The sequence below is a fragment of the Gadus chalcogrammus genome, chromosome 13 (genome assembly GCF_026213295.1).
Source record: "Gadus chalcogrammus isolate NIFS_2021 chromosome 13, NIFS_Gcha_1.0, whole genome shotgun sequence".
Taxonomy (NCBI): domain Eukaryota; kingdom Metazoa; phylum Chordata; class Actinopteri; order Gadiformes; family Gadidae; genus Gadus; species Gadus chalcogrammus.
The window spans coordinates 11376792-11400727 of record NC_079424.1 but is presented as its reverse complement, the minus strand read 5'-3'; the positions used below and the strand labels follow the sequence as shown (position 1 = coordinate 11400727).

Sequence of the window (23936 nt, the reverse complement as noted above, 5' to 3'; positions counted from 1 at the left end):
CACATTGACTAAACTTATCTGGCACTCTCGCCAATGGCCAGCAGACGTCGCACCATACTACGGAACAAAAACTTGGAGCTGGGGCCTGGCCAGGGAATGTGCTGCTTGCTTCCCATTCTTCCAATGCAGACATACAACATGGCGGACTAGAATGATCGTCTGACGCGCCCGGATACTGAGGATAAACGCTGTTGTTCCATATTTTTCCTCGTATAATACGGAAGACGAAGAAACTACCATCTGTTGTACGCCTTTGGGATCGAGTTGGGAATTTCAGGGGGCCGCCCTAGCATGTTAAAATAAACCGAATAGTGGCTCCTCGGATTGGAAGTACGAGCACCAGATCATTCCTATATCACAGGTCGCCCCCCCCTACCCACCCCGCTCACACACTCTGATCCTGGGGTGTGGAGACTGGGGGCCGGGGTTGAAAACGTGGAAATACAAAATATACTATTTCAACGCATCACCTCATCTCCAACATTTCCCCTTGGCCTGTACTGAAGTTGGGGTGAGTTTGTTTTTGTTGCGCACGCTTTTCACACATTACATTACATGGGGACTACGGCATGTTTGGTTATGGGGAAACATCGGATCCCAGTACTTTGGCCCTATAGCTCTATGTAGAACTGACTGTGTTTCCAGTGCAGTCAGTTCTAGAGGAGACCTGGAAGTCAAGTCAAGTTTTCATACCGTGTTACTTCTGCGGGCCGAATCCAGCGTCATTAATCTGAGATCATGATTGTGCCCATTAGACGGTCTTCTGTCCCACTACGGTATCTCGTTTCCGTTTACAAAGTGCTTCTTTTTACGGTTTAATGAGGTTATAGGATGGGTCGGATCTCCCGAGAGCCAGTCAACTTTGTGAATGGTAAATCACGGGGGAACTCTACCCTGATTGGAACAACATGAACATTGTAGAAGTGGCTGGGAGGCAGGGAGGGACATTTTGGCGAAGGGGATTCTCCAGTACAGGGGGATAGATGAGATATATTAGAACATTTAAGTCGGGAATATGTCAACTGAGCATCCTGCGTTTTTTCCAACTATATCCCATTATACACCCCATTTTCCGTTGAACGAATGAAAGTCTTGTGGTTTCGGTCACCCTGGGAAATGCACTTTTATCAGCCGATGCTTTGTTGTTGCATGTTTTGAGAGGGTGTGGAGCAACCCGGGGTGGGTGGAGTAACTGGGGGCTTCATGAGAACCAGGCCAGGAATACGGGATCGCTAACATCTTCCGACCAAATCCCAGCAGGTTAAGAGTTTTCTTAATTGTGATCCTTGAAACAAAGTAGCCTATCTACTCCTCTATACAAAGACACTTCTTATCCACAACCTGCCTTTATACTACCAAAATGTCACTGAGAATGTAACCAAGCACACTATCTCGTGAGTGTTGAGACTCTTCTTGCTGTCAGAGAACCTGGCACAGTAGTTGTGTAGACTAGCCTGGCTTATTTGGTCGTTTGCTTTAATTGGTACCCCGATTTTTTGATAATGATGTTCTTTGCTGAAGGGCAGAAGATATTAATGGCTGATGATTCATCACATGATTCAAACTAAAGGTGAGCTGGATCGATTGCAGCAGTTTGATGTCATGATGTCATTCCAGAACCAGGATGCAGCGTGTCACATCAGGGATCAAGTGCTGCTTCAATCCTAGCCTATCGTTAGCCTCAAGCGGTTGGCAAGTAGGCCTACTTACCGCATCTCTGTCTCGATCTGGGATTCATTTTCCGTGAGGTCCTCATGTTAGGAGTCAAGATCCTCCACGTGCAAAGCTCAACCTTGTTACGTGGGGGTGTTTAGTCATCCTGTCAAATCCTGCCAGCAGGCCTACCTTCGGCGGTCAGGTCTGCACACGTTACCTCCCCTCAAAAGTTGTATGTCCTCCACCCATATTAATGTTAGCTGGGAATCGCTGAGCAAAATGCAAATCGACTTAGTTAAGCAGATTGACTCCAAAACATTGCTATTGCAATATCAGTCAAAAAGGCAGCAGGCCTAATCGTCTTATCTTACTCAGAACGTTGTATTCCAACCTATTTTTGGATCTAGGAACTATTTATGGATGGCCGTTCTAAAGTTGATTTGATGTTCTTGTGTTCTGCATTTAGAAATTGTTTTACCTTTTCAAATAATCAGAGCTTCTAATGCCTTTCTGGAAATCTTTGCAATATTGGAGTCTAAAATAACTCCTACTGGGGGATATTTCAGGGCAGTATATCTATTTTCGTTTCTACCTAGGTATACATATTTTAGAAAAAATGAACACTGATTCAATGTCTATTAGGGTGAACATGTTAATATTATGAGGTTATGCAGAATTGCCTAAAGGTGTTGGCCTATTTATGTCCTCAGTTACAGTGGTGAATTCCCCAGGATGGTAAGCAAATTCTTAGCTATATTTCACTTTCTTTTAGCAATGGTGGACTTTAAACCAATCAGATACTGTACGGCAATGTTTTATCTTTATCTTATAAATATTTAATTGTTACATGCTTATTTGTGGTTATGCTTCAATTGTTACATGCTTATTCAATGGTTATGCCGTATGAGGTGAACCTCAGTTTTAAATAAAAGGAGGAAACTGCATATGGAAAAATACAGTTGCAAGGCGTGAACCATTTATAATGGACCGTACCCTGTGAAGGTAGGCAGCTTTGAGTAAAAGAGGAATGTACATTTAGTGTTTGTAAACATTACCAATGACTGACCAGGATGCAAACTAATTTGTTTGTAAGATTAATTCACAACATTTGCTATAATGACCACCCTAAATTGGGAGTGTAATATTAATCAGCCAGCTTTAATATACCTATTATACACATGAATAATCATCTGAGATAAGGCTGTCATATTTACATGAATATGTAAAGGGAAGATAATTGCAGACCTTGTTTATCCTTTTATGATGACATCAATTTAAATCAAAGACATGAGAAAAAAACCTGCATGATGTCTAGGTGAATGGAATCTGTTCAATATTATATTTGAAAGGCTTTATCGTTCTCAAAAAGGAGTTGAGGTCAATCACTTATTTAAAAGCTCAGTTTTCATCTCAATTGGAAGAACCAAGCATCATTAACCACACATTAATAGTGTGGCGCTACAGTCAAAAATAGTTTCTCTTATGTTTAATGTGCTAGTGACATTTGCTAGTTCAAATTGGCATTTTTATTAGGGAGCCTTACGTGGTGCTGCAAGGGAAAACGTACTATGTGGGAAAGCAAAGCATACAATGCTGTCGCATTGGCGGCCTTGCACCCTGCATGGAGGGTGGAGAGAGAGAGGCTTGTGTGGAGAGGCCACTACAAGCGGCTCCACATCCTCTCTCCATCTGATGTGGCCCCAGCCCTGGTCGTCCTCTGGGTTACTCAGTGGGACGGACGGACACACACACACACACACACAGACAGACACAGACACAGACACACACACCAAGAGAGAGAGAGTCTCCCTGCCAAGAGTGGGCAGAGTTCAACACCTCTCTGATTGAACCCTACCACCACCAGTATGGTGAACGGACAGCGCGGTCGGCCGTGCCCGTACGATTAGCCACAATGCTAATTCCCAGCATGTGCTGCAAGTCTTTGCATCAACCCAACAGCCCATAAATGAAAACCAGCAGGAAGACAAACCACACCAGCAGAGTGTAGCGGGCTGTTAGAAAGGGAAGTCCAGAGGCTTGTGGCTGCCCCGTGTGGCGTTGGGGACATATAATCTGCGGTCTGTGTCAGAGCATAGAGCCCTGGCGGCTCTGGGTTAGGCCTACACCAGCCTCGCGATGAAGAGAAGCATTCACTGTAATGCTGTCTCCCCTGGACCGACGGGCCCCTCCCCACAGAGACATAGGAACTGTATTAATGTGCCACGGATAAGGACAGACTCCTATTATCCACCGCAGCAAGGTGCGCTCAAGAAAACCCCCCAAACACACAACTATCCTTGCTCAATCACCAATATTATACCACTTCTGTTCGGTTTGAGGTCATGCTGGTTCTGCTCTGTGCTCATCCTAGTAGGTGTCAGGGGGCACTCGCGTAGTGCAACCAAACAGGGGAACTGCGGTGATTATGAAGTTAAACCCTGTGGTGTGTGCTTGCAGACAATTTGTCTGTGGTTTCAAAATGAGCCAGGTCTGTGTGTGTGTTTTGGGCCATAGCATCATATAAATAACATTCATTTCACAGGAGAATCCTTTGTTATGTTTAAGAATGAAACGGCAAGAGCGGATCTACGGATGCAACAGTGATTACAGTATGAAGTTTAACAAACGCTTTAAGTATTGAGAGAAATGGAGGGTGAATATTTGATTGTCAAAGTAAATGGTTTAAATGACAACATTTGAGTTATCGAATCACATAATTATTCTTATTTCTATTATTATTATTATTATTATTATTATTATTATTATTATTATTACTGTCTTCTACGGTTTATTTACAGCTTTGCTCTGTATTTTTTAATGCATAGGTCTATATTGTAAATATATTGCCTGTATTGGATCCTACTTGTATTATTAAGGTAATCTGCATTCATGATGAAAGGCAATGCTGCGTTTGCGGCATCACAACATATAATATGGGTTATCTATTGTAATATGACCCCAGACTCTTCCCTGGATCCAGCTGAATCCCTGGAGGCTATGAAAGATTGTCAATGGGTGGCCATTTCTAGAGGGATTGTGGTTTTGTTTAGATATTCGTTTATAGACCCTAAGGTTCAGGTATTGAGTTAGAAATTATAATTATTAGGCCTGGGTAGGCCTCAGAGATTTTAAAGTCTGGCAACATTGTAAGAATTATAGCAGGAGTGAGAATTTGGGAAGTGCTGTGATTATAAATATGGGTGGCTGCAAAAGCACTAAGTTGTTTCTTTTCTCTTCACATGCATTTCTGGCCTTCCTTGGGAGTGTTTTTCCTATTCAAGGGGGTTTCGCTGGATCTCCAACTACACTGTTCCTTACTACCAGATTTACATGGTAGAATTGTAATGTAGCAACTCAATGCATTTGTTTCGTAGACGCATACACTTCTATATAACTTTGTTGATGGTGGCATCTCCAATTTCTAGGGCCAAATATGTTGCATAATGGATAGCTTAAGAAAAGGTTACAACAAGTTAATGTGTACTTATGTACAATGTTTTAGAATTATCTGTTTAAAATGTTAGCTTTTTTTTACCCCCTTTTAACCACTTTTTTATTTGGAGTTTGTTATTTTGTTTGTAATCATGGTTTTGCTTCTAATAATTCAGCAGTTAATCAGTCAGTTAATTGTTTCGGCATTACACTTCTGCCATAGAATTCCTGAAGCTGCCTGGCTGCCCTAAAGGACCTGCCTAGGTGATTCACTGTGAATCACTATGTCTTCACATGGGTGCACAGCACAACTCCCACTGCAGGCCAGTCGGGCTCAACTTTCTTTTAGTTTTAGTGCTTCAAGATGCTAAGGAAAATTGGAGCTAACATGCTACAAGTATGTTTCCTCCAAAGGGGATAGGATAATGTTGATGCCAGTGAGGATGTTTATTCAGCTCCGTGACAAAACAGAAGGGAAGAGTATGATACATGGAAATATGTATTGCATAGTACGACTATAATTATGCATTAGGATTTGAAACCGATGGTGCAGGTTGTGAGATAAAATCAATGAGGCACATGAAAGGAACTTTTATACTCTGTTCTCTTCTGAAAAGGGTAGATGCTGAAAAAGGCAAAAGATGCTGAAATATGTGTCGGGGTTTACGAAAGGCATGTTTAGTATAAAAGTAACTTCTAATGGAGCCTTATAAGGTTTTTCAGATGTATAAATAACGTTTCATGAATGGCCATCACAAAGCTGTGAATATTTAATTTGATTTAAAAGTTGGTTATTCTATTATGATAACAGTATGCTTTGTATAGATTTAAATATAATGACAAATTTGGAACATGCAGAAATGCTTGAATGACCATTGTTAGATGGTAGCGGTAGCATGATGGAGATTTTGGAGGAAAATGCTACCAAGTGAATGCTTTGATTTATTTGAAGCACGCTTAAGAGGGCAGATGTTAACCCACTAGCCTTTTGAGTAGTAAATTAATAATAACCGCTTCCCAATATATCGCAAAAACATGGTCGGACTCGGAGACCATAGGAGGGGGTTTCAGCACCACTTTATTCAGTGGGGTTCTCTAGCGTCTTTGGCACTAAAAGCTTCAAACCTTCCTATTAACGAAGGAAGGTTAATCTCTCTCTCTCTCTCTCTCTCTCTCTCTCTCTCTCTCTCTCTCTCTCTTTCTCTCTTTCTCTCTTTCTCTCTTTCTCTCTTTCCCCCCCCCCCCCCCCATATTACACTGACAATTATTCACATTCCATTCAGGAAAAAAGCTCATTAATAAAAGCTTGACAGTGATTAGATGCTGTTGACATGCGAGCTATATATGGTGCTATATTTACCACGGGCAGAAGGCAGGTGCCCCTTTCAGTCGCTACCTGTGGCCCCCGAGCGCGTTCCAGCTGAGTCACTCCCTCTAATAAGGTGGGAGGTCGATGAGCGAGGGATGTGCCGCTAACGACGGATCCCTGTCGTGTTTGGAGCTGTCCGACTCCATATCGCTTTACTCAGTGTGAAGAAAGCTGTTTGGTCACCCAATGTATTATGTTGCCCAATTTTTGAACTCGTATTGTGTTTTTTGTCCATAGTTGTTAATCTTATGGAAGCAATCTGGATTGAATCAAGATAAAACGCAATCAAGCCAGTGTTATTTTTATTTGGTCTCGTTTATACATATAACAGAATGTGTGCAGTGTGCCAAGATGGATTGTTTCAGTCCAGTTACGTTCATGGTTAATTAGATTGCCATGTGGACTAAAACAGGTATGTTTTGTTATGCAAGGTCACACGGGCTAGTTTAGAAGCCACACTTTATTTAGCCTATTGCAGATCATTAGCGACGCCCTACTTGAAGTTGAATAGGATCCAAATGAAGAGGGAAGAGCAGTTTGATGACAGTAAATATTCAGCTCAAAAGATGCCGTGATTGTGAATGCTGTAGGTTTGGTTGGAGCCAAGGAGGACAAGCGTTTTGTTTAGTGGGCGGATAACGCACGACTGCATTACTCAGCATTCATTCGCTGTTTTAGGCTCCAATCAGGGCCAGATAGAAAACGGTATTGTGCAGCTTGAATGTAAGTGCTGGAATGGACAGGCTCTGGTGAAAACTCTGCTTGTCCACAGATTTTTAGTTTGCCTAGACAGAGGAACTGGCAACGCTATTGACTTTAGCGCCCAATTTGTGCAGGGCCCTGATGTAGTAATCCGTGTGTGTGTGTGTGTGTGTGTGTGTGTGTGTGTGTGTGTGTGTGTGTGTGTGTGTGTGTGTGTGTGTGTGTGTGTGTGTGTGTGTGTGTGTGTGTGTGTGTGTGTGTGTGTGTGTGTGTGTGTGTGTGTGTGCCCGTGCCCCCCCCCCCTAATGCATCTCCTTTTCCTTAGGGCCAGACATGCAGGATTATTGCTGGGTCAAGAGCGTTGGATTAGCCACAGAGATTATCACAGCTCACTCAGTGAGACAACAACTTTTTAGGGCTTCTGTGAGTGGAGCAGAAAACGGTCAGTCTGGCAGATACAGACTGCCCAACTCCATTCCCTCCTTCTGGTCGCGGTTCACAGTGGGCCTAGTCACTTCTGCATGAATAGGCAGCACTCAGCAGAGGAACCATTCAAGTCCTGCGGTCGGGGGGGGACTGGTTCTGTTAGGCCTCGGTGGTGATTTAGGGAAGGCTGGCCACGGTGTTATTACGATCAGCAATCGGTTGCAGAAGTTTCACACATAGGCCTCTGCCTTTTTGACACAGAATCTATGCTTTGGGCTGTATTGAACTACTCATAGCTGTATTGACCATGCAGGATACCCTTCATTGTGCTGCTTAAGTCTATATTCTACCGACGTACTATTTCTACGTGTGTGGATGCAGTAAAGCTTTCCGGTATTCTGTACTGCTTTCAGGTATTTGCGTGTGTTTGGGAGTAAATAAAGATCTGCCTCTGTCAGAGACATTGCCGTGTCTATTAGCGTTATGGTGTTATTTCTCAATAAAATCTTTTTGTGGGTGAGGATGGATGAATGCACATGTTATAATATTGAGGGGGACGTATCCCTTTAATCCCCGTTGAAATCTAAGCCTATGCTCCTGTCATGATGTGCATGATAAAGTCTGCATTGTTGTCGTTCCATATGCTGTGTGTGTATATTCATTGTCCATTCCTCCTGATTCAGGACCATGCTGTGCGAATGAGTAATTGATGCCAACTCCGCTCCTCAAGGTAAGGGGATCTCTTTGTGAACACACCCATTAGTGTGTGAGTACTCCGTTGTGGTTTCAAAACAAGATTTAGACACATCTCTTGACATGATGAGCATGTTGGATTCTGCTCCGGGGTCAGAGGGGCCAGTGGCTCCTCCTGTCCCAACAGTGGTTCAGTTTAGTTTTCAGGTCACAAGGCTCTGGTTAAGATGTCATTGTGATGGGATGTTCTCTTTGACTCATGGTCGTGTGTGTGTGTGTGTGTGTGTGTGTGTGTGTGTGTGTGTGTGTGTGTGTGTGTGTGTGTGTGTGTGTGTGTGTGTGTGTGTGTGTGTGTGTGTGTGTGTGTGTGTGTGTGTGTGTGTGTGTGTGTGTGCAGGGCAGAATGGGTGTGTGTCCCCTGCTCCTTCTGCTCGGCCTGGCCCTAGGGGCCTCAGCGCAGGACCCCCCCCTCACCACAGGTACCAGAATGACTCACCCTTTTCCATGTTCTGTACTTTTACGCTTGAGCGGTGTCATATGAATCAACTTACAATAACCATAGCATAACAGAATGTATCTTACCCTCAAATAGTAAATGAATATGAATCTCAAAGTCAGCTAATGAACTCAGTCGTGGAAAGACTCAGCATTAAAGGGGTGTGGTCTGAATCCCCCCCTTGCGTTGTTTGTGTTGTTTGCACTTCCTCAACGTTTAAAACGCGTGGATTGAACATCATTTTCTGATGCTTAATGGAATCTGATTCTCGTTATCACAACGTTGTAGTCGCCGTGGCAGCAGCTCTACCACCCCCATCCTTCCCTCCTCTCTCCAGGCCTTGTGGGTGTCATCACTGCCCCGGCCACTGCGCCCCCCGTCGCCCCCTTACTCAACACCACAGCTCCGCCCACCCCTGCCCTGACAGACCCGCCCACTGTCCTCCCCCCTATCGTTGCCCCGGAGACGACGCCTACGACGACCGCGGCGGCCCAAGATGACGGGGGTCAGGCCGCGCCCTCAGCGGAGCCCCAACCGGCCCCTCCCCTGCCACAACCTCAGGCCCCAACAGACGGCCCCAGCGGACCTCCAGCCACCCAGCCCCCGCTGGCGCCCAACGGCACGGAGCCAGTAGAAGACGGAGGACGGGACAACGGGACCGCAGTGACGGGGACGCCGGACGTCACTCCTCCGCAGACGTTCTCGGGCGACGTCACCGACGACCCCATGGCGACGGCCACGGCCACGGCGGCGAGCGGGGGGGGGGAGTTCCGCGTGGTACCGCCAGGTGAGTTTGTCCGTGTGACCGAGTCAGCCGCTTGTTGTCCACAACCTGACAGTGGGGGATGCGGTAGTTGCTGTTAGATGCACCATAAGTAAACACCATCTTGTGTCCTTCTACAGATGGCCAGGATCCAGGTGAGACAGCTTCCATGTTTTTGGTGTCTGGGCATGATTCAGTGGGTTATGGTTCTTGAGTGGTGGTGTCTTAATAATTTGAATAGGCATGCCTGCCCTTTTCTCCTTTTTTTTTCCATAATATTGGAGGCTTGAACAGGGGAGACGGTGGAAAACTATAGTTATCTGATGGCATACCTTCAAGAACATGTACTGATTGATTAAAATCATATACATGATGATCATGCTGATACATAATCCAAACAGTGATCCATATTGCCGCGATTTTATTTTTTGGACCCAAAAAGCATGGCTTCATGGTTTACTGGAAAAATCCCCCTCACTAAGCAGTATCACTATTTGCTTAAGCGTGGCTTCACTTGAAACCTACTTTTACACCCCATTTAATACACCGCCGACCCCCACTGTTTCCTGCTATTTGATTGGAGTTTAAAGGGGATTTGATGAATGAAAGGGGTCTGGTGACAAACAGGCCTTAATCCACTTTGCCAGTTGGAAAGGGTGGCAGATGTAACTGCAGGGCCATATTTTGGCTGTATAACTTGAATTTGTGTATTTTGATGATAATTATTTTGTATTGTATTTTTTTGTTCTGCTTTACCCCCCCCCCTCCCCTCCCTCCTGATAATCTATATGTGGTCTCTAGTCCAACCTGCGAGAACTTGTAGCTGGAATTTGCGCAATCGTAGGCATGTTGCACTCACATGATGTCCATGCATAGGCTATTGTGATGATGCACTCCTAAATGTATTCATTGTCTGCAGGAAAGTGCCAGAATAACTATGGGAATGATGCATCAACATTCACAGCATAGTGGAAATTAATGGTGGAACATGTGGTCAGATGATTCCTTCTCTGGGCAACCAGTATGTTTCAAATCAGAAACATTATATACTTTTTATTCATCAATAATACATGTTTTGATAGCAGTAGTAACCTGACCATGCAAAAACAAATATCTGGCATTAATGACATACCCTATTACTGAATACTGAAGCGTTTTTCAGCTCTTTTTTCTGCTTTTAGCTTTAGTTTATTTTTTGTTGTTCTCCAAACAAGTGCTGATGAAATTAGTCAATTCACAGATGAGTAAATCCACATAAATATTTAATGTTATTTATTATATCATTTATTATTTAATAGAGTCCTTATAGTTTCAGAAAAGGAAATATTTATTTCAAAACTTTATAAAACGTTGTTTTCCCTTGCTACAGAGCTACAGTTTGTCATATGAAAGGCGCATCATTGGGCGATGCTATTTTGAAGTGCCCATTTGTCATTATCTCCGACATTTTATAACAAAGTTTTTCCACCGACAATGGAAATAACCCCAAACCTCAGCCCTACTTTGATTAACCCATACTCTCACCACAACCCAGTCCAGTCTACATCTGTGGACGCTTACCAGGTTAAAACCAGACTTGAGCTGTAGGTTGACCCTACAGCTCTCTAGTGATGTAACTGCACATTCTGAAGTGAAGGTTTACGCCGACTGTGGATGAGCTTTCCACAGCTCTCACTCTCTCCAGCCAGGCCGAGACGTCCTCCTCCGAAGGCCAATGAAATATTTACACCAGACCTTGGCTCTGCCTTATGCTTGAACACTTGACATGAAGGATGCAGGGTTGGATGGGGCAAAAAAAGCTCAAAGCTCAATCCCTCCCTCCACATCACAACGGGTTGTTGTTAAATAAACAAGACTGCACTGTCGTTAGTTTGGGGAATGCTGCTTTAACGTCAATAATTATAATGAATGCATAAAAACGCACATGCATAAGAATGCATGGCTGGAACATGGATTTTGACCATATGTATTAGATCCTGCTAAAGGGTTAGCATTTAGTGGGCACGTATATCTGTCTCTTCGTACAGAAGCGTACAGGTTAACTCCTACTGTGGAACTGTCTCTTGCTGCTTAGTCTGTTTTTCTCTCCCTCTTCCCGCTGTGCTGTACATGCAGAACAAACTTTTTGTGTCTTTTCTGTTGTCCCTCGCCCAAGAAGACGACCAGGCGGACGAGATGCCTATCATGGCCGTCATGGTGGCCGTGTCCTCCTTGCTGGTCATCATCTTCATCATCATCATCCTCTACATGCTCAGGTCAGACAACAACATGTTGGATGCGACTTTTTTTAACAAAGTGGCCTGGACTGCATTGAGTGAATGTAACATTTCTGATCATGGGCAAAATAACATAAAAAGCAGGGAAGCCAAGGAACACTTGTTAGGTTTTTTATGGAGCCAAGAAGCCTGTGGAGAGGCCCCAAGTTGCAGCTGTTACTATGGCAACAACCAACTGACATTCTGCAGTGTATCTGGGGCGAGTGTGTGTGTGTGTGTGTGTGTGTGTGTGTGTGTGTGTGTGTGTGTGTGTGTGTGTGTGTGTGTGTGTGTGTGTGTGTGTGTGTGTGTGTGTGTGTGTGTGTGTGTGTGTGTGTGTGTGTGTGTGTGTCAGATGTAGATGTGTGCTGAAACGCTTGTCTCGTCATTGACAGGTTTAAGAAGTACAAGCAGGCAGGAAGTCATTCCAACTCCTTCAGACTGACCAATGGTAGATCAGATGATACGGGTAAGTCAATAAGTGTGGGTATCCGTCTTTCTGCGTGTGTACGCGGATGTGGTTGCGTGTGCTTTCAGTGATTGATCTTTGTGTGTGTGTGTGTCTCGGCACATCGGACCGTGTAATCAGGCATTCGTTTCTGTTTATTTTGGGTCATATCAACGAGTTTGTGCTGTTGTACATCAGTCGGCCTGTTCCAACGTGCCGCATTGAGTTGATTCAGATAAGACTGGATTGATCACGCTCCCGTTGCTAATATCTGTTTCACTGGCTGGCCGATGGCAGAGGCTTTTGTTCAATGGGATTACCTAACTCTTAGGTTAGCCCATTCCTATGGCAGTGTTGCACAACACTGACCTCTGGTGGCCTGTTTGAACAGTTGAATAGTGAATAGTTGAAAAGTTGTGCTCTCAAATTCTCCCTCTCTCGCTCTAACTACTTTCTCTTTTTTATGTTCCTTTTTGTTCCTATGCTCCTCTCCTCTCCTTCCTGATCTCCCCTCCTTTTCTATCTTTCTCTTTTCCTCCAGAGCTCCAGAGTGTGCCACTATTGGCCCGCTCGCCCAGTACAAACAGGAAGTACCCGCCCCTTCCTATTGATAAGCTGGAGGAAGAGATGAACCGGCGAATGGCTGACGACAACAAGCTCTTCAGGGAGGAATTTAATGTATGACTCAGTCACACACAATATACATCAGTCTCAGACAAAATAGATGTCAAACCTGTATCCCCACAGTCTAGGAAGCAGACGTATTAAGCAATGTGCTGGTAAATATCTCACATAATCCTTTGATGAGAAATGAGTTGTCATAGCTTTCCAACGCCCTACCACACCGCACCTGCACCTAGGATCTCATTGTCTGGCTTCCCAACCCTCTGCTGACAGACTGAGACTGTTAGAATGCAATCAGACAATAATGAAATGAGCCAACCGAAGATCAGCGTAGCTAGAGCACAAAATTATGGGATGCCATCAGTAACTGACTAAATCCCTCCAAGGGGGACATTAAACTATCTACGTTTAGAAATAACAACCACTATTTTAAACATTTTTACACATATTTTTTATAGAATGGAACCGCAAGTCTCGAAACATCACTTATGAGATACCGATAAGGGAGAGACTGGGGGGGAAGGTTGTTGTGTGTCTGATATCATACTGGGCCGCGGGATACAATCAACACAATCGTGCGGTCATCACAGTAGTACTTAACCAGGGTGAACTCCACAAGGAGCGTACAAGAAGCTCAGAATGATGTGTTGGGGAATGGAATTTGAAATGTTTGTTTTTCTCGTTCAGTCGCTACCAGTGTGCCCTATCCAGCCGTCGTGTGACGCTGCCTCCAAGGAAGAGAATAAGGAGAAGAATAGATACGTCAACATCCTGCCATGTGAGTGACCCCCAGTACGACCACACAAAGCTAAATGCTTTTCTACCTAGTTATGCAAATAAACTATGTACAATGCCTATATACCCTGCAGAGATTCTTCTTAGATGAAACTGATTTATTAGCTCTAAAACTAAACTGCACTCCAATCATTTAATGGAAATAGATCCAGAAGCCCAACATAAACAATAATAAGCATCACACCTTCGTCCTTGATGGTATTGTTTATTCTAGCATGTCTTGCATGGTATTCCTGACTTTCAAAATGTATATGTATTTGCTTTTTAATTTTACTTATCTTCCTTAATGTGTGTCCCTGCCATTTCTGATGACCATTCAATGGTCCACATTGTAAATCCTATTTGCTTTTTTTTTACTTATTTTCCTTGATTTGTGTCCGTGCCATTTCAGATGACCATTCAAGGGTCCACCTCTCATCTTTGGAGGGAGTCCCCGATTCTGACTTTATCAACGCCTCTTTTGTAAACGTTAGTATGAAGATTCATTTTTTCGTTGCTATTTTGTTTGTTTTGAGTTAGAACAGACCTTTCGTCTCAAATCTGTATTAATATATATTCTTTATTCTGTTTTATTTGTTTTTTATAGGGTTACCAAGAGAAGAACAAGTTTATTGGAGCCCAAGGTGCATTTTTTAAAACAAGATAAAAGTAGGTCCATAGTTTTAAATCTGTAGGTTTAATTCATGTTTCTGTGCATTTATTTTTCTGTCCTATCAGGGCCAAAGGAAGAAACGTTGAACGACTTCTGGAGAATGATCTGGGAGCAGAACACAGCCACCATCGTCATGGTTACAAATCTCAAGGAGAGGAAAGAGGTAGGCAATATTGGGAATGACACGTTAGGTTTCAGGTACCCCTTTGTTGCACGTTTTGTATGACATCATCTTGCCCATTAGCTTTATTGATGAATTTGGGAAATAGGCTTTTTAATTCTGTGTCCTCATTGTGCCATAAGATGATATTCTTATGTATGTGTTTGGGTGTCACCTGATCAGCTGGTAGAGTGCCAGGTGATTGGTAGATCAGAGCTGAGGGGTCTCAGTGAGTGTGTATTCACAGCACTGCCCTTTTCTCTCTTTCCTCAGTGTAAATGCGCCCAGTACTGGCCGGACCAGGGCTGTTGGACATACGGGAACATCCGCGTCTCTGTGGAAGACGTGATGGTCCTCGTGGATTACACCATCCGGAAGTTCTGCATCCAACAGGTACCGTTCCACTGGGTCTCAACAGGAAGGGCACATGTGTTTTTTTGTTAAAACACGATGGCTACAGTTGTTCTACTCTCGCATGAATATAAAAATAAATGTGAACAAAGTCACTCATTTAGTGGAATAAAAATAGCACTAATGCACATTAATTACTATCATTACTTATTACTCTTTTATCTTATTTTTGTTTTGTCGTAATTTTCTCCTTGTTCGTTCATGTTTACCTTCGGTGTCTTCAACCAAACACATGACCCCTGAACCCCGGCTCGAAGGGCTCTTCTTCTCTTGACATCTTTCTCTCTGTCTGTCTGTCCGTCCATCTAGGTGGGCGACCTGTCGGGCAAGAAGCCCCAGCGGCTGGTCACCCAGTTCCACTTCACCAGCTGGCCCGACTTCGGCGTGCCCTTCACGCCCATCGGCATGCTCAAGTTCCTGAAGAAGGTGAAGAACTGCAACCCGCAGTACGCCGGTGCCATCGTGGTGCACTGCAGCGCCGGCGTGGGCCGCACCGGCACCTTCATCGTGATCGACGCCATGCTGGACATGATGACCTCGGAGCGGAAGGTGGACGTGTTCGGCTTCGTCACGCGCATCCGAGCGCAGCGCTGTCAGATGGTGCAGACGGACGTGAGTTGGTCGGACCCCCGACGCGCTGCTTCTGGGGGAAATGCACACACACATGGACAGACAGCCAGACAAACAGACACATAGACGCACTCATTCAAACAGACACACACGCATAAAGACACGAACAAAGACAGACAGACAGACGGCTGGATACACACGCACAAAAACACACTTGCATACTCGCAGAGGATTGAAACGATGAGAGAGCCGGTATGTGTTTGCTACTTGCTTAGCAGCGTTGTGATCAGGGTTCATATCTGGTGGGTCCTGTCCTGCCCCTTCGCTGTGATGCGATTTATATAGAATGTTAAGACATGTGAGCACGTGTCACCAAGGCATTTGTAGTCTGCGTTTTGCCCCTCACTGTGATCTGGACGGCAGTTTGTACATTTCAAATTTTCCGAGGACGAATTGGCGCATGTACTGTGTGTGAGGGCCGTCATCGTTACTCTATTTTGGTTTCAAACGCGGCAAGTATATATAAAGCTTTAGGAGTTTAATTCCCAGTGGAGGTTAAAAATAAATATTTTGACAAATGCATCACTGCCTGGTCCTGACTGGTTGCTCACACACGCATAAACAGCTAAAACAAAGCCATTGTCATGAGCTTGATTGTGCTTTGTAATGAATTAAAGAAGCCAAAACAGGACGGTCAGGTCTCTGGGGTAAACACCAGATGGAGGAACTGGTGCTCACAGTGGGGGTACGGCTTTAAAGGTGACAGGCAGACCAACGAAACAACAGGGAAGGCCAACGCAAACGCACATGACCAGCTGAATCACTGCTGCTCATTTGAGCTATTTACCAGAATGAAAATGCATTCTCGGAAAATCCTGCCTCACTATGTTCTTCCTCAAACTCATTACTTTTTTATTTACTATTAAACATTAATTTAAAAGAGTCATTTAATGCAAAAATGTTCAACACAAGTGATTTAAAGTGTTAGACCTGAAATTGCAACTGTCATATACATATCAGCAACTCCCTTTTTAAAAGTAGGTCTCGGTATTTATATATGGTTTAAGGGACTAATGCAGACCACAATGTTTGAACTTGGTCCAGTATTTAATTAGTCTCGCCTGTGAAAGAGCACGATAGTTGAGTTGTTGCAGGAAGAGAACAGTGGACAGGTGAGAGCGGAGTGCAGGCAAGAGTGTATTGTGTTGGACTACATAAAACCCAATGCCTTGGAAATATTTGGGTGAAGGAGAGTTGAGATTGTAACGACAACCTGGAAATTTCCTGCAACGATCTCTCTCGTGCTCTTATAGAGTGAAAATTGTCCTTGAGCGAGACTCTTGTAGACACAATAGCAAACAGACCAAATTAAGGTAAAGAAAAGAGTTTTGTATATCTCTGTAGGGATCCTTTCAATAATGTTGTCAGACACGTATAATATCAGGGCCTGTCTTTTTTTTATACGTGCCTTGACAGGGCGCTCTCGCTCAATACTGGACCAATTTCAAAAATAGTTGTCTCCCATAATAGCTGGTTGTTTCCTAGAAAGGTATTTCCTAGAAAGGTATATGGTCGATCCTGAAGTTGGCGGAGCATCACGAGTCCTCTACAATCTCTCTCCTTTCTCTCCTTCCCCAGATGCAGTACGTGTTCATCTTCCAGGCCCTGCTGGAGCACTACCTGTACGGAGACACTGAGCTGGAAGTCTCCTCCCTGGAGTCCCACCTGGCCAAGCTCTACGCCCCGTCCCCGGGAGCCGGCTGCGGGGGCCTGGAGACCGAATTCAAGGTAGTCAGGGCTGGGAGTCTTTGTGCGCATGTGGTATTTTCCGTCTTACTTTTATGTTGCCGGATGTTTATGTTCGACAGTCCAGAAAATGTATCCTTTCTTTTTCTCTTCTCTTTTCTCTTTTCTCTCCTCGTAGAAGCTGACGTCTATAAAGATCCAGAACGATAAGATGAGAACGGGCAACCTGCCGGCCAACATGAAGAAGAACCGAGTCCTACAGATTATCCCATGTAGGTCTACTCCTGGGTTTTTATGGACGTGCCTTTGCATGCAATATCATTCTACTTGCAGGAAGGGACCATTACACATAAACTCAAGCTTAAAAGGGATTAAGGCATAACAGTAATTATGCTTTTTATTCTCCCGAAGACGAGGAAGGGGTTAGGGTTTCTAAACGGCTTTGCGACCATTGTCTATCCCCACCCTTTGTATCAGTCTCCCACCAATGTGTCCCTCTGTCTGTTTCAGATGAGTTTAACAGAGTCATCATTCCAGTGAAACGGGGAGAAGAGGACACGGATTATGTGAACGCATCCTTCATTGATGTCAGTCTGAAAAAGCATTCTTTTGTTTTTATGTTTGAACGCAAATGCACCATCCAGTATTTCATTTTCTGTTATCCCTCTTTAACAAGTGATGTCATGTGTAATAATCAGTAGATGCATTACAATACAAAATGAATGCTAACATTCAAAATCACTACTCGTCTACTTGCATGCATTCTCTCTCACCCATTGTCTCACCAACTGTTGTTTCCCATTTCCCCTCCCCTCTCATCTGCCTCCTCAGGGCTACCGCCAGAAGGACTCGTACATCGCCAGCCAGGGCCCTCTCCAGCACACGCTGGAGGACTTCTGGAGGATGATCTGGGAGTGGAGAAGCTGCTCCATCGTCATGCTGACGGAGCTGGAGGAGAGAGGCCAGGTAGCTGCTGGGAACAATATTACAATGCTCAGAACTCATTCAGGAGGTTAATGGATCCGAAATACTCCCAAGTGAATTTGGTTACAGCTCATTTAATATCGGGAAGGGTGCCTAACCTAAGGCTGCTCCTTAGGTTGTGAGACCTTGGGGATGCAACCCGGTTCGTATATACTGGGAGTAAAAGGTTAGGGATAGCAGACTCGTACACAAAAGGGGCCGGGCAGCTCCCCTTCTCCGGTAGTCTCCAGAGAGATGTGTGAATACGCATGTGTGTGCGTGCGGCGGTGTTGGGTATCAGGCCAATAAGGGGCTAAAATAGACGGCTGTTAATGGAGAAGCTACTCAATAATACAACAGAAGCAGAGGTCCTGCTGCACGCAGGCGACCAGAGCCCAGCCATGACCTTCATCATGCTACTCCTTCACAGAACATCCAGGAGCACAGAAATAACTTTCATTCAATCACATGTATTGTACCAGGAACCGAACGGCCACAATAGCCCCCCCGCAGCCTAGATGACGTGTTGACCTTGAACTCTTTTTTTTTTTACTTATAATCCCCATCCATTTCCGACATTGTGCCATAGTTCAGAATAAGAAGGCAATTTTACGTAGGCTTACTCATTCATGGAGCGCGTCTCTGCATGTGAACGTGGCTACGGTGGAGCACACAATACGGGATGATTAACCTCGTGTACCTGCTCCTTTGCTCGTCTGCCCTGTGTCGTGGGCGTCCATTACAGGAGAAGTGTGCCCAGTACTGGCCCAGCGACGGGGCGGTGGCCTATGGGGACGTCTCCATCGAGATCAAGAGGGAGGATGAGAGTGAAAGCTACACAGTGAGAGAGCTCCTGGTCACCAACAACCGGGTAAGGGCTCTCTGTATGTCTCTCTATCGCCATCACTCTGTGCCTCCTCTCGATATTCTAGATATTCTCCTCTAGATATTGAAAGCTAGATAGATAGAAATAGTAAACCTTCATGACCTATTCCTTAGACACATTGGAGATCCCCTCCCCTCCACCAGTATGCCCTTTATAACCCATAAACACAATGTGCTGCCATCCTGGTGACCTGTACTCTCCCGGCGCTCCCCGGTTCCCCTCAGGAGAACAAAGCACGGGCGGTGCGTCAGTTCCACTTCCACGGCTGGCCTGAGGTGGGCATCCCCGCCGACGGGAAAGGCATGATCAACATTATCGCCGCGGTGACGAAACAGCAGCAGCAGTCTGGGAACCACCCGATCACTGTCCACTGCAGGTCAGAGACACGCACAACCCCTTTACGTTGCCTAGTGGGCTCCTTTGTTGACTTCATTCAGTCACGTTTTTTGATATTCACAAGGTTTCCCGTTCGTTGTGAGATGAAGAAATTGAATTGTAATTTTGTCAACAATTAAATAATTCTTAAATAATCGACCATACATCCTATAAACATAAATATTGGATGAAGCAAATGCACACTCTATACAGGAGAGCTAAGTGCAAACCCATATGCACAGTACATAGAAGCAGCCTCCCCTCCCCACCTCTATTCTATGCATAGGCACTTGATGTAGAGAGCATCTGTTATTTATATCTGTCGTGCACGTGTATGTGTGCGTTGAACAGTTAATGTATTGGGTAAAACACAATGTCTATTTATGTCACAGGAACTCACTGCTCGGTTAGATTGTTCTCCTCTTCCTTCTGACGGGCTGGCAGGCAACAAAAACCTGCACACAGTTACTGTGTTCATGGGTGTCTTGAGTGTTTATGGGTGTCTGTGTATTTCTGGACATAACATCCTTATTATTTACTCTCAATGCTACATTCATCTATATGAACTTAATTACCCTTGAAAATGTTGATTGTATACTGTAAGCATCCTTACTTTAAAGCTGCCTTAGATAAAAAACGGCTCCTAAATTGTGTGTGTGTGTGTGTGTGTGTGCGTGTGCAGTGCGGGGGCCGGCCGGACCGGGACGTTCTGTGCGCTGAGTACGGTCCTGGAGAGGGTCAAGGCCGAGGGCATCTTGGACGTGTTTCAGACGGTCAAGAGCCTGAGACTTCAGAGGCCCCACATGGTGCAGACACTGGTGAGCAGAGCTCAGCCCAATGAGTTCTAGGTTGGATCAGGGGGGCTTTCACCTGTTTTCACCAACTTAGAAACAGTTACGTTTGGGTCTCACAAAATGAACGTTTTTGTGTAACTTTACATGAATGTATAAAGTTCTTAAACGCCTTTCAAGAGGGCTAGCTTTGGTTTTAACAACACACTTCGGACATGCTCCTGTTGAACCCATTGTGTCTGTTTTTTCTGAAATGTCAACCTAATATTTAAGTCTGTATTCATTCATTTCCCTGGAGGATTATCCGGTTTATACAAAACCAATTGAGTATTCTGTTGGTTTTGCAAACAATATTGAATGTACAGACTTTAACAAAAAACTGTTTATTATTTATTCATATTCCATTTTTGGTTTTACAATGGAGTCCCTTACAGTTCTCTCTCTCTGTCTCTCTCTCCCTTTAGGAGCAGTACGAGTTCTGCTACAAGGTGGTTCAAGAGTACATAGATGCCTTTTCCGACTATGCCAATTTCAAGTAGCAGACGGACGACCACACTCAAACACACCGTTAAAACCAATATAAACTCACCGCGGTAAACACATCCACGTTCACGCGCAGTTTGGCTCACCTGACAGACTTCTTGAGGTTCCTCCTTCCCAGAGGAAAAAGGGAACCACAGTCTCGGCACAGGAAAACAGAACCCAGAGCTTTCCTACAGAAAGACACGACAAACTGAAATGCTTTCATGAATATTTTGTAATATTTGTCTTGTCAATACAGCCCTTTTTGTCCCTTTAGCTTTCCGTCTCTCTTTAGAAAGTGTATATATACCGATCCTGAGGCTTCTTTTATTTTGTTTTTTTTAGACCATTTTGAGGTTGGCTACGTTTTAGGGTGGCATTTGTAACATATTTTATTGGAATATATATATAAATAATATAACTATATATGAATACAAATCCAACGCTTTATTGGCTGGTGTTCACAGTTAAGGGAAGATTGTTAGGGTCTACGTAGCTGGGTTATTATACTTTTTATTTTGTTTCTACATAGGAACTGATACTTGATTTGTCTTCTTATGGCCTGAATCAGTGGCTCTACCTGACTGCAGTGGTTGGCAGAACACAGGTTGATTTATTTATAGAATTATCCTCGATAGATTTTCTGTTTTGGTATCCCTACCCACCCACCCCTTCATGTGCACACAAAGACCACACAACTGTTCAACACAGGAGTGTTAACACATCATCATCCACCAGTTTTGGAGTTGAAGTAACAAGAGTCTCTAGGCGGGCGACATCAATGTGGCGTAACCCACAGAAGAAATGCACATGCGTCCAGATACGCAAAAAGAAAGTGAGCCCTAAGCTGCATCCTTCCCACAGTGCCAAAGCCCCTGATTCACCTGAGCTTTGAACGTGGAGACCACCTCAACAAACTGTCCAGGAAAAACCAGACAAGACAAGACAAGACTTCTGGTGCATCGATGAGTAATGCACCACACTTTGGATCCATCCCCCGCCCTTCGAGTAAATTTGTTAAAGCGTGAGACATGACAATCAATTTAAATACCATGATAAACCATTGGAATCTTATCATCGAGATATACCAATTCTATAGTTCATGTGTTTGCTTACGGACATTCAGCAGTATTGATGGGGAGAACTCAAAATCAAAGAGTATTTCCTTTCTGTATGAATGAACTGCTTCCCCTTTGTTGTATACTGGCCTTGCATCACAATGCTGTTTTGTCACCATTTTTTTTGGTATAAGATTGTATTATTTCACCACGGTCACTGATGCCGAAGAATGTTTATTTTTTATTGTGTAAAACTATAAAGCTGTTGCTTCGATTAATTTCCAAAGTGAAACTTTCTTTTCATGAAATGTATGAGTGCTCTGAAATGTTTGCAGTGGATTCTTATATTCTACTTGGGTTTGCGACGCCATGTGTTTCCAATGAGGCCACCATTGAAGCCATTCCCTTTATGATTGTAATGAAAGATGAATGATGTCAGTTATCGACAGGGGTCAGTCCTATTTCAACTCTGCCAACTCAGGAAATGACTGCGCACAGGATTGTTTCAATTTACAAATTCAACACTGGTCCATTTCCACAGTTGGCTAGAGTTCAAAAGGTTCACTCCTACCTGAAGATTACCGGAGCATAAATTGCCCACCCTTATCCACGGTGTGTTCTTCAGATAATTTTTTTGTTTGTTTTCACCTTATAAAAAAAGACTATTTATAAATTAATATTTAATTTGCACGTCCCAATTTCAAACTCATTTTGACTACAATGATTAGATTCTCCTTCATGCGTGTAACACACAGAATTAATTTGTTGCTTAAAAGATTAAAAGGTTAGAATATGCAATTCTGTGATCACTGGGTTGAAGACTCGTATACTAATGTGCAATTTGCACCCTAAAAAGAAACTGAATCCCTTGTATGAATAGAACCCAACCAGAAATTGTGGAGGGAGAGAATTTTTGAGAAGAAAAATCCAAAGTAGCAGTGTCAAGACTCAACGTTGTGACGGAGTGCATGGGGTCCTTGTTTTGTGAAGCAGTCGAGACCTTTCCCTTGGCTGCTGGCTGTCTCTGCACCGTCATTGCCATTTCAGGTTAACTCTCATTCCAAAGCGTCACAAGTGCCCATATTAGTAGTTAGGTGCCACTGTGTTTAGTTACTTCTTTGTTATGTTTCCAACTTCTCTTATAGCCGCTGAGGTGGCAGAGGGAGGAGTCGTGTTGTTCCCCTTATGGCTTGTCTGTGTTTGGCCATTTAGTCCTGTTTTAATTAAAACATTTTGCTCAAGATGATTACGTCACAAGAATATGACACTGTGCCAACTTTTCAAATGAACGTAGCTTGTTATCTCCAAAAAGTGCCTCCATAGTAATGTTCCACCCCAAAAAATGAATTTTAGCAAGGTAATGAATTTCCCACAGACCCCAGCTAGCAGCCCCATGTTAGTGGCAGCTCCATCTATGTGGCCCCGCCCCAACTAGGAGTAAAAGGAAATGCCGCTGTCAGCATATTCTATGGATGGAGCCATAGGGTTTTAGATAAATTCACAGTAGATCTTTGAGTGTCTACTATTGTTCCAGCAGCACTCACTTATGCCATTCTTCCTAAATGCGCTGCCAATTCATTTTAATTCACTTAATTGTTTGGTATATTATAAATAGTACACAGTAGGCTCCTGAACCTTTTATCTTAAACTCCCCCCCCCCCTAAAAAAAAAAAAATGTTTTTTATACCGCCCTTCTAGCAGAGACAGGTATCGATGGATGGAGAGGGTCTCTGGTTGGGAAGTGGAGGTTCAGAGTGTTCATCCATGTCATGTTTATTTCAGTTTGAGAAGTTTACACTCCCCTGCTGAAACAGGTGTCCCCCTTTCATTAACCAACCCTGATTGATGTCCTTACTTGACTTGCTCTTCTACCGGTTTTCAAAATGGTCACTACCTACCACCCTTTGTATATAATGTAAGGTTATTTATATTTCCTTCTTGTCTTCTTGCCTTGCTTTTTTTTTTTTTTTTAATAGATCTATATTGAACTGTATTGGGACCATTTCTAAAACGTTTTAGAGATTATCTTTTTTTGGCCATTTCTAATTTGATGTCTTAAGCATTTTTTTTTTCATTTGTGTCTGTCTCTAGGGTTTTGTTATTCAACATTTTAATATATGTATATATAATTATATATATGCTA

At 43.8% G+C, this 23936-nt stretch overlaps 1 protein-coding gene across 4 annotated transcripts; it reads left to right on the top strand.

Annotated features, from left to right (window-relative positions):
- Positions 1–45: 45 nt before the first annotated feature.
- On the top strand, positions 46–23936 carry ptpra (protein tyrosine phosphatase receptor type A). Of its 4 annotated transcripts, none has more exons than XM_056605173.1 (22): positions 46–511; positions 8269–8315; positions 8676–8757; positions 9112–9561; positions 9678–9692; positions 11696–11792; positions 12188–12261; positions 12782–12918; positions 13552–13642; positions 14051–14127; positions 14246–14282; positions 14377–14474; positions 14745–14864; positions 15192–15494; positions 17091–17240; positions 17377–17470; positions 17709–17785; positions 18030–18164; positions 18907–19032; positions 19272–19423; positions 20105–20240; positions 20678–23936. In XM_056605173.1, the coding sequence occupies exons 2-22, from the start codon at positions 8295–8297 to the stop codon at positions 20750–20752; spliced, it is 2547 nt and encodes an 848-aa protein (XP_056461148.1). In that variant the 5' UTR covers positions 46–511; positions 8269–8294; the 3' UTR covers positions 20753–23936. The 4 variants fall into 4 exon arrangements, with proteins under 4 accessions (XP_056461148.1, XP_056461147.1, XP_056461149.1 ...); XM_056605172.1 differs by having other exon boundaries at positions 11693–11792; XM_056605174.1 differs by lacking the exon at positions 9678–9692 and having other exon boundaries at positions 11693–11792.

What these genes read in the sequence shown, in the direction of transcription:
- ptpra (XM_056605172.1), top strand. Translation starts at nt 8,295, where the DNA reads ATGCCAACTCCGCTCCTCAAG. An exon ending in TGGTAGATCAGATGATACGG is followed by an intron (nt 12,262 to 12,781) that starts GTAAGTCAATAA and finishes CTTTTCCTCCAG; the next exon opens with AGCTCCAGAGTGTGCCACTA. An exon ending in ATACGTCAACATCCTGCCAT is followed by an intron (nt 13,643 to 14,050) that starts GTGAGTGACCCC and finishes GTGCCATTTCAG; the next exon opens with ATGACCATTCAAGGGTCCAC.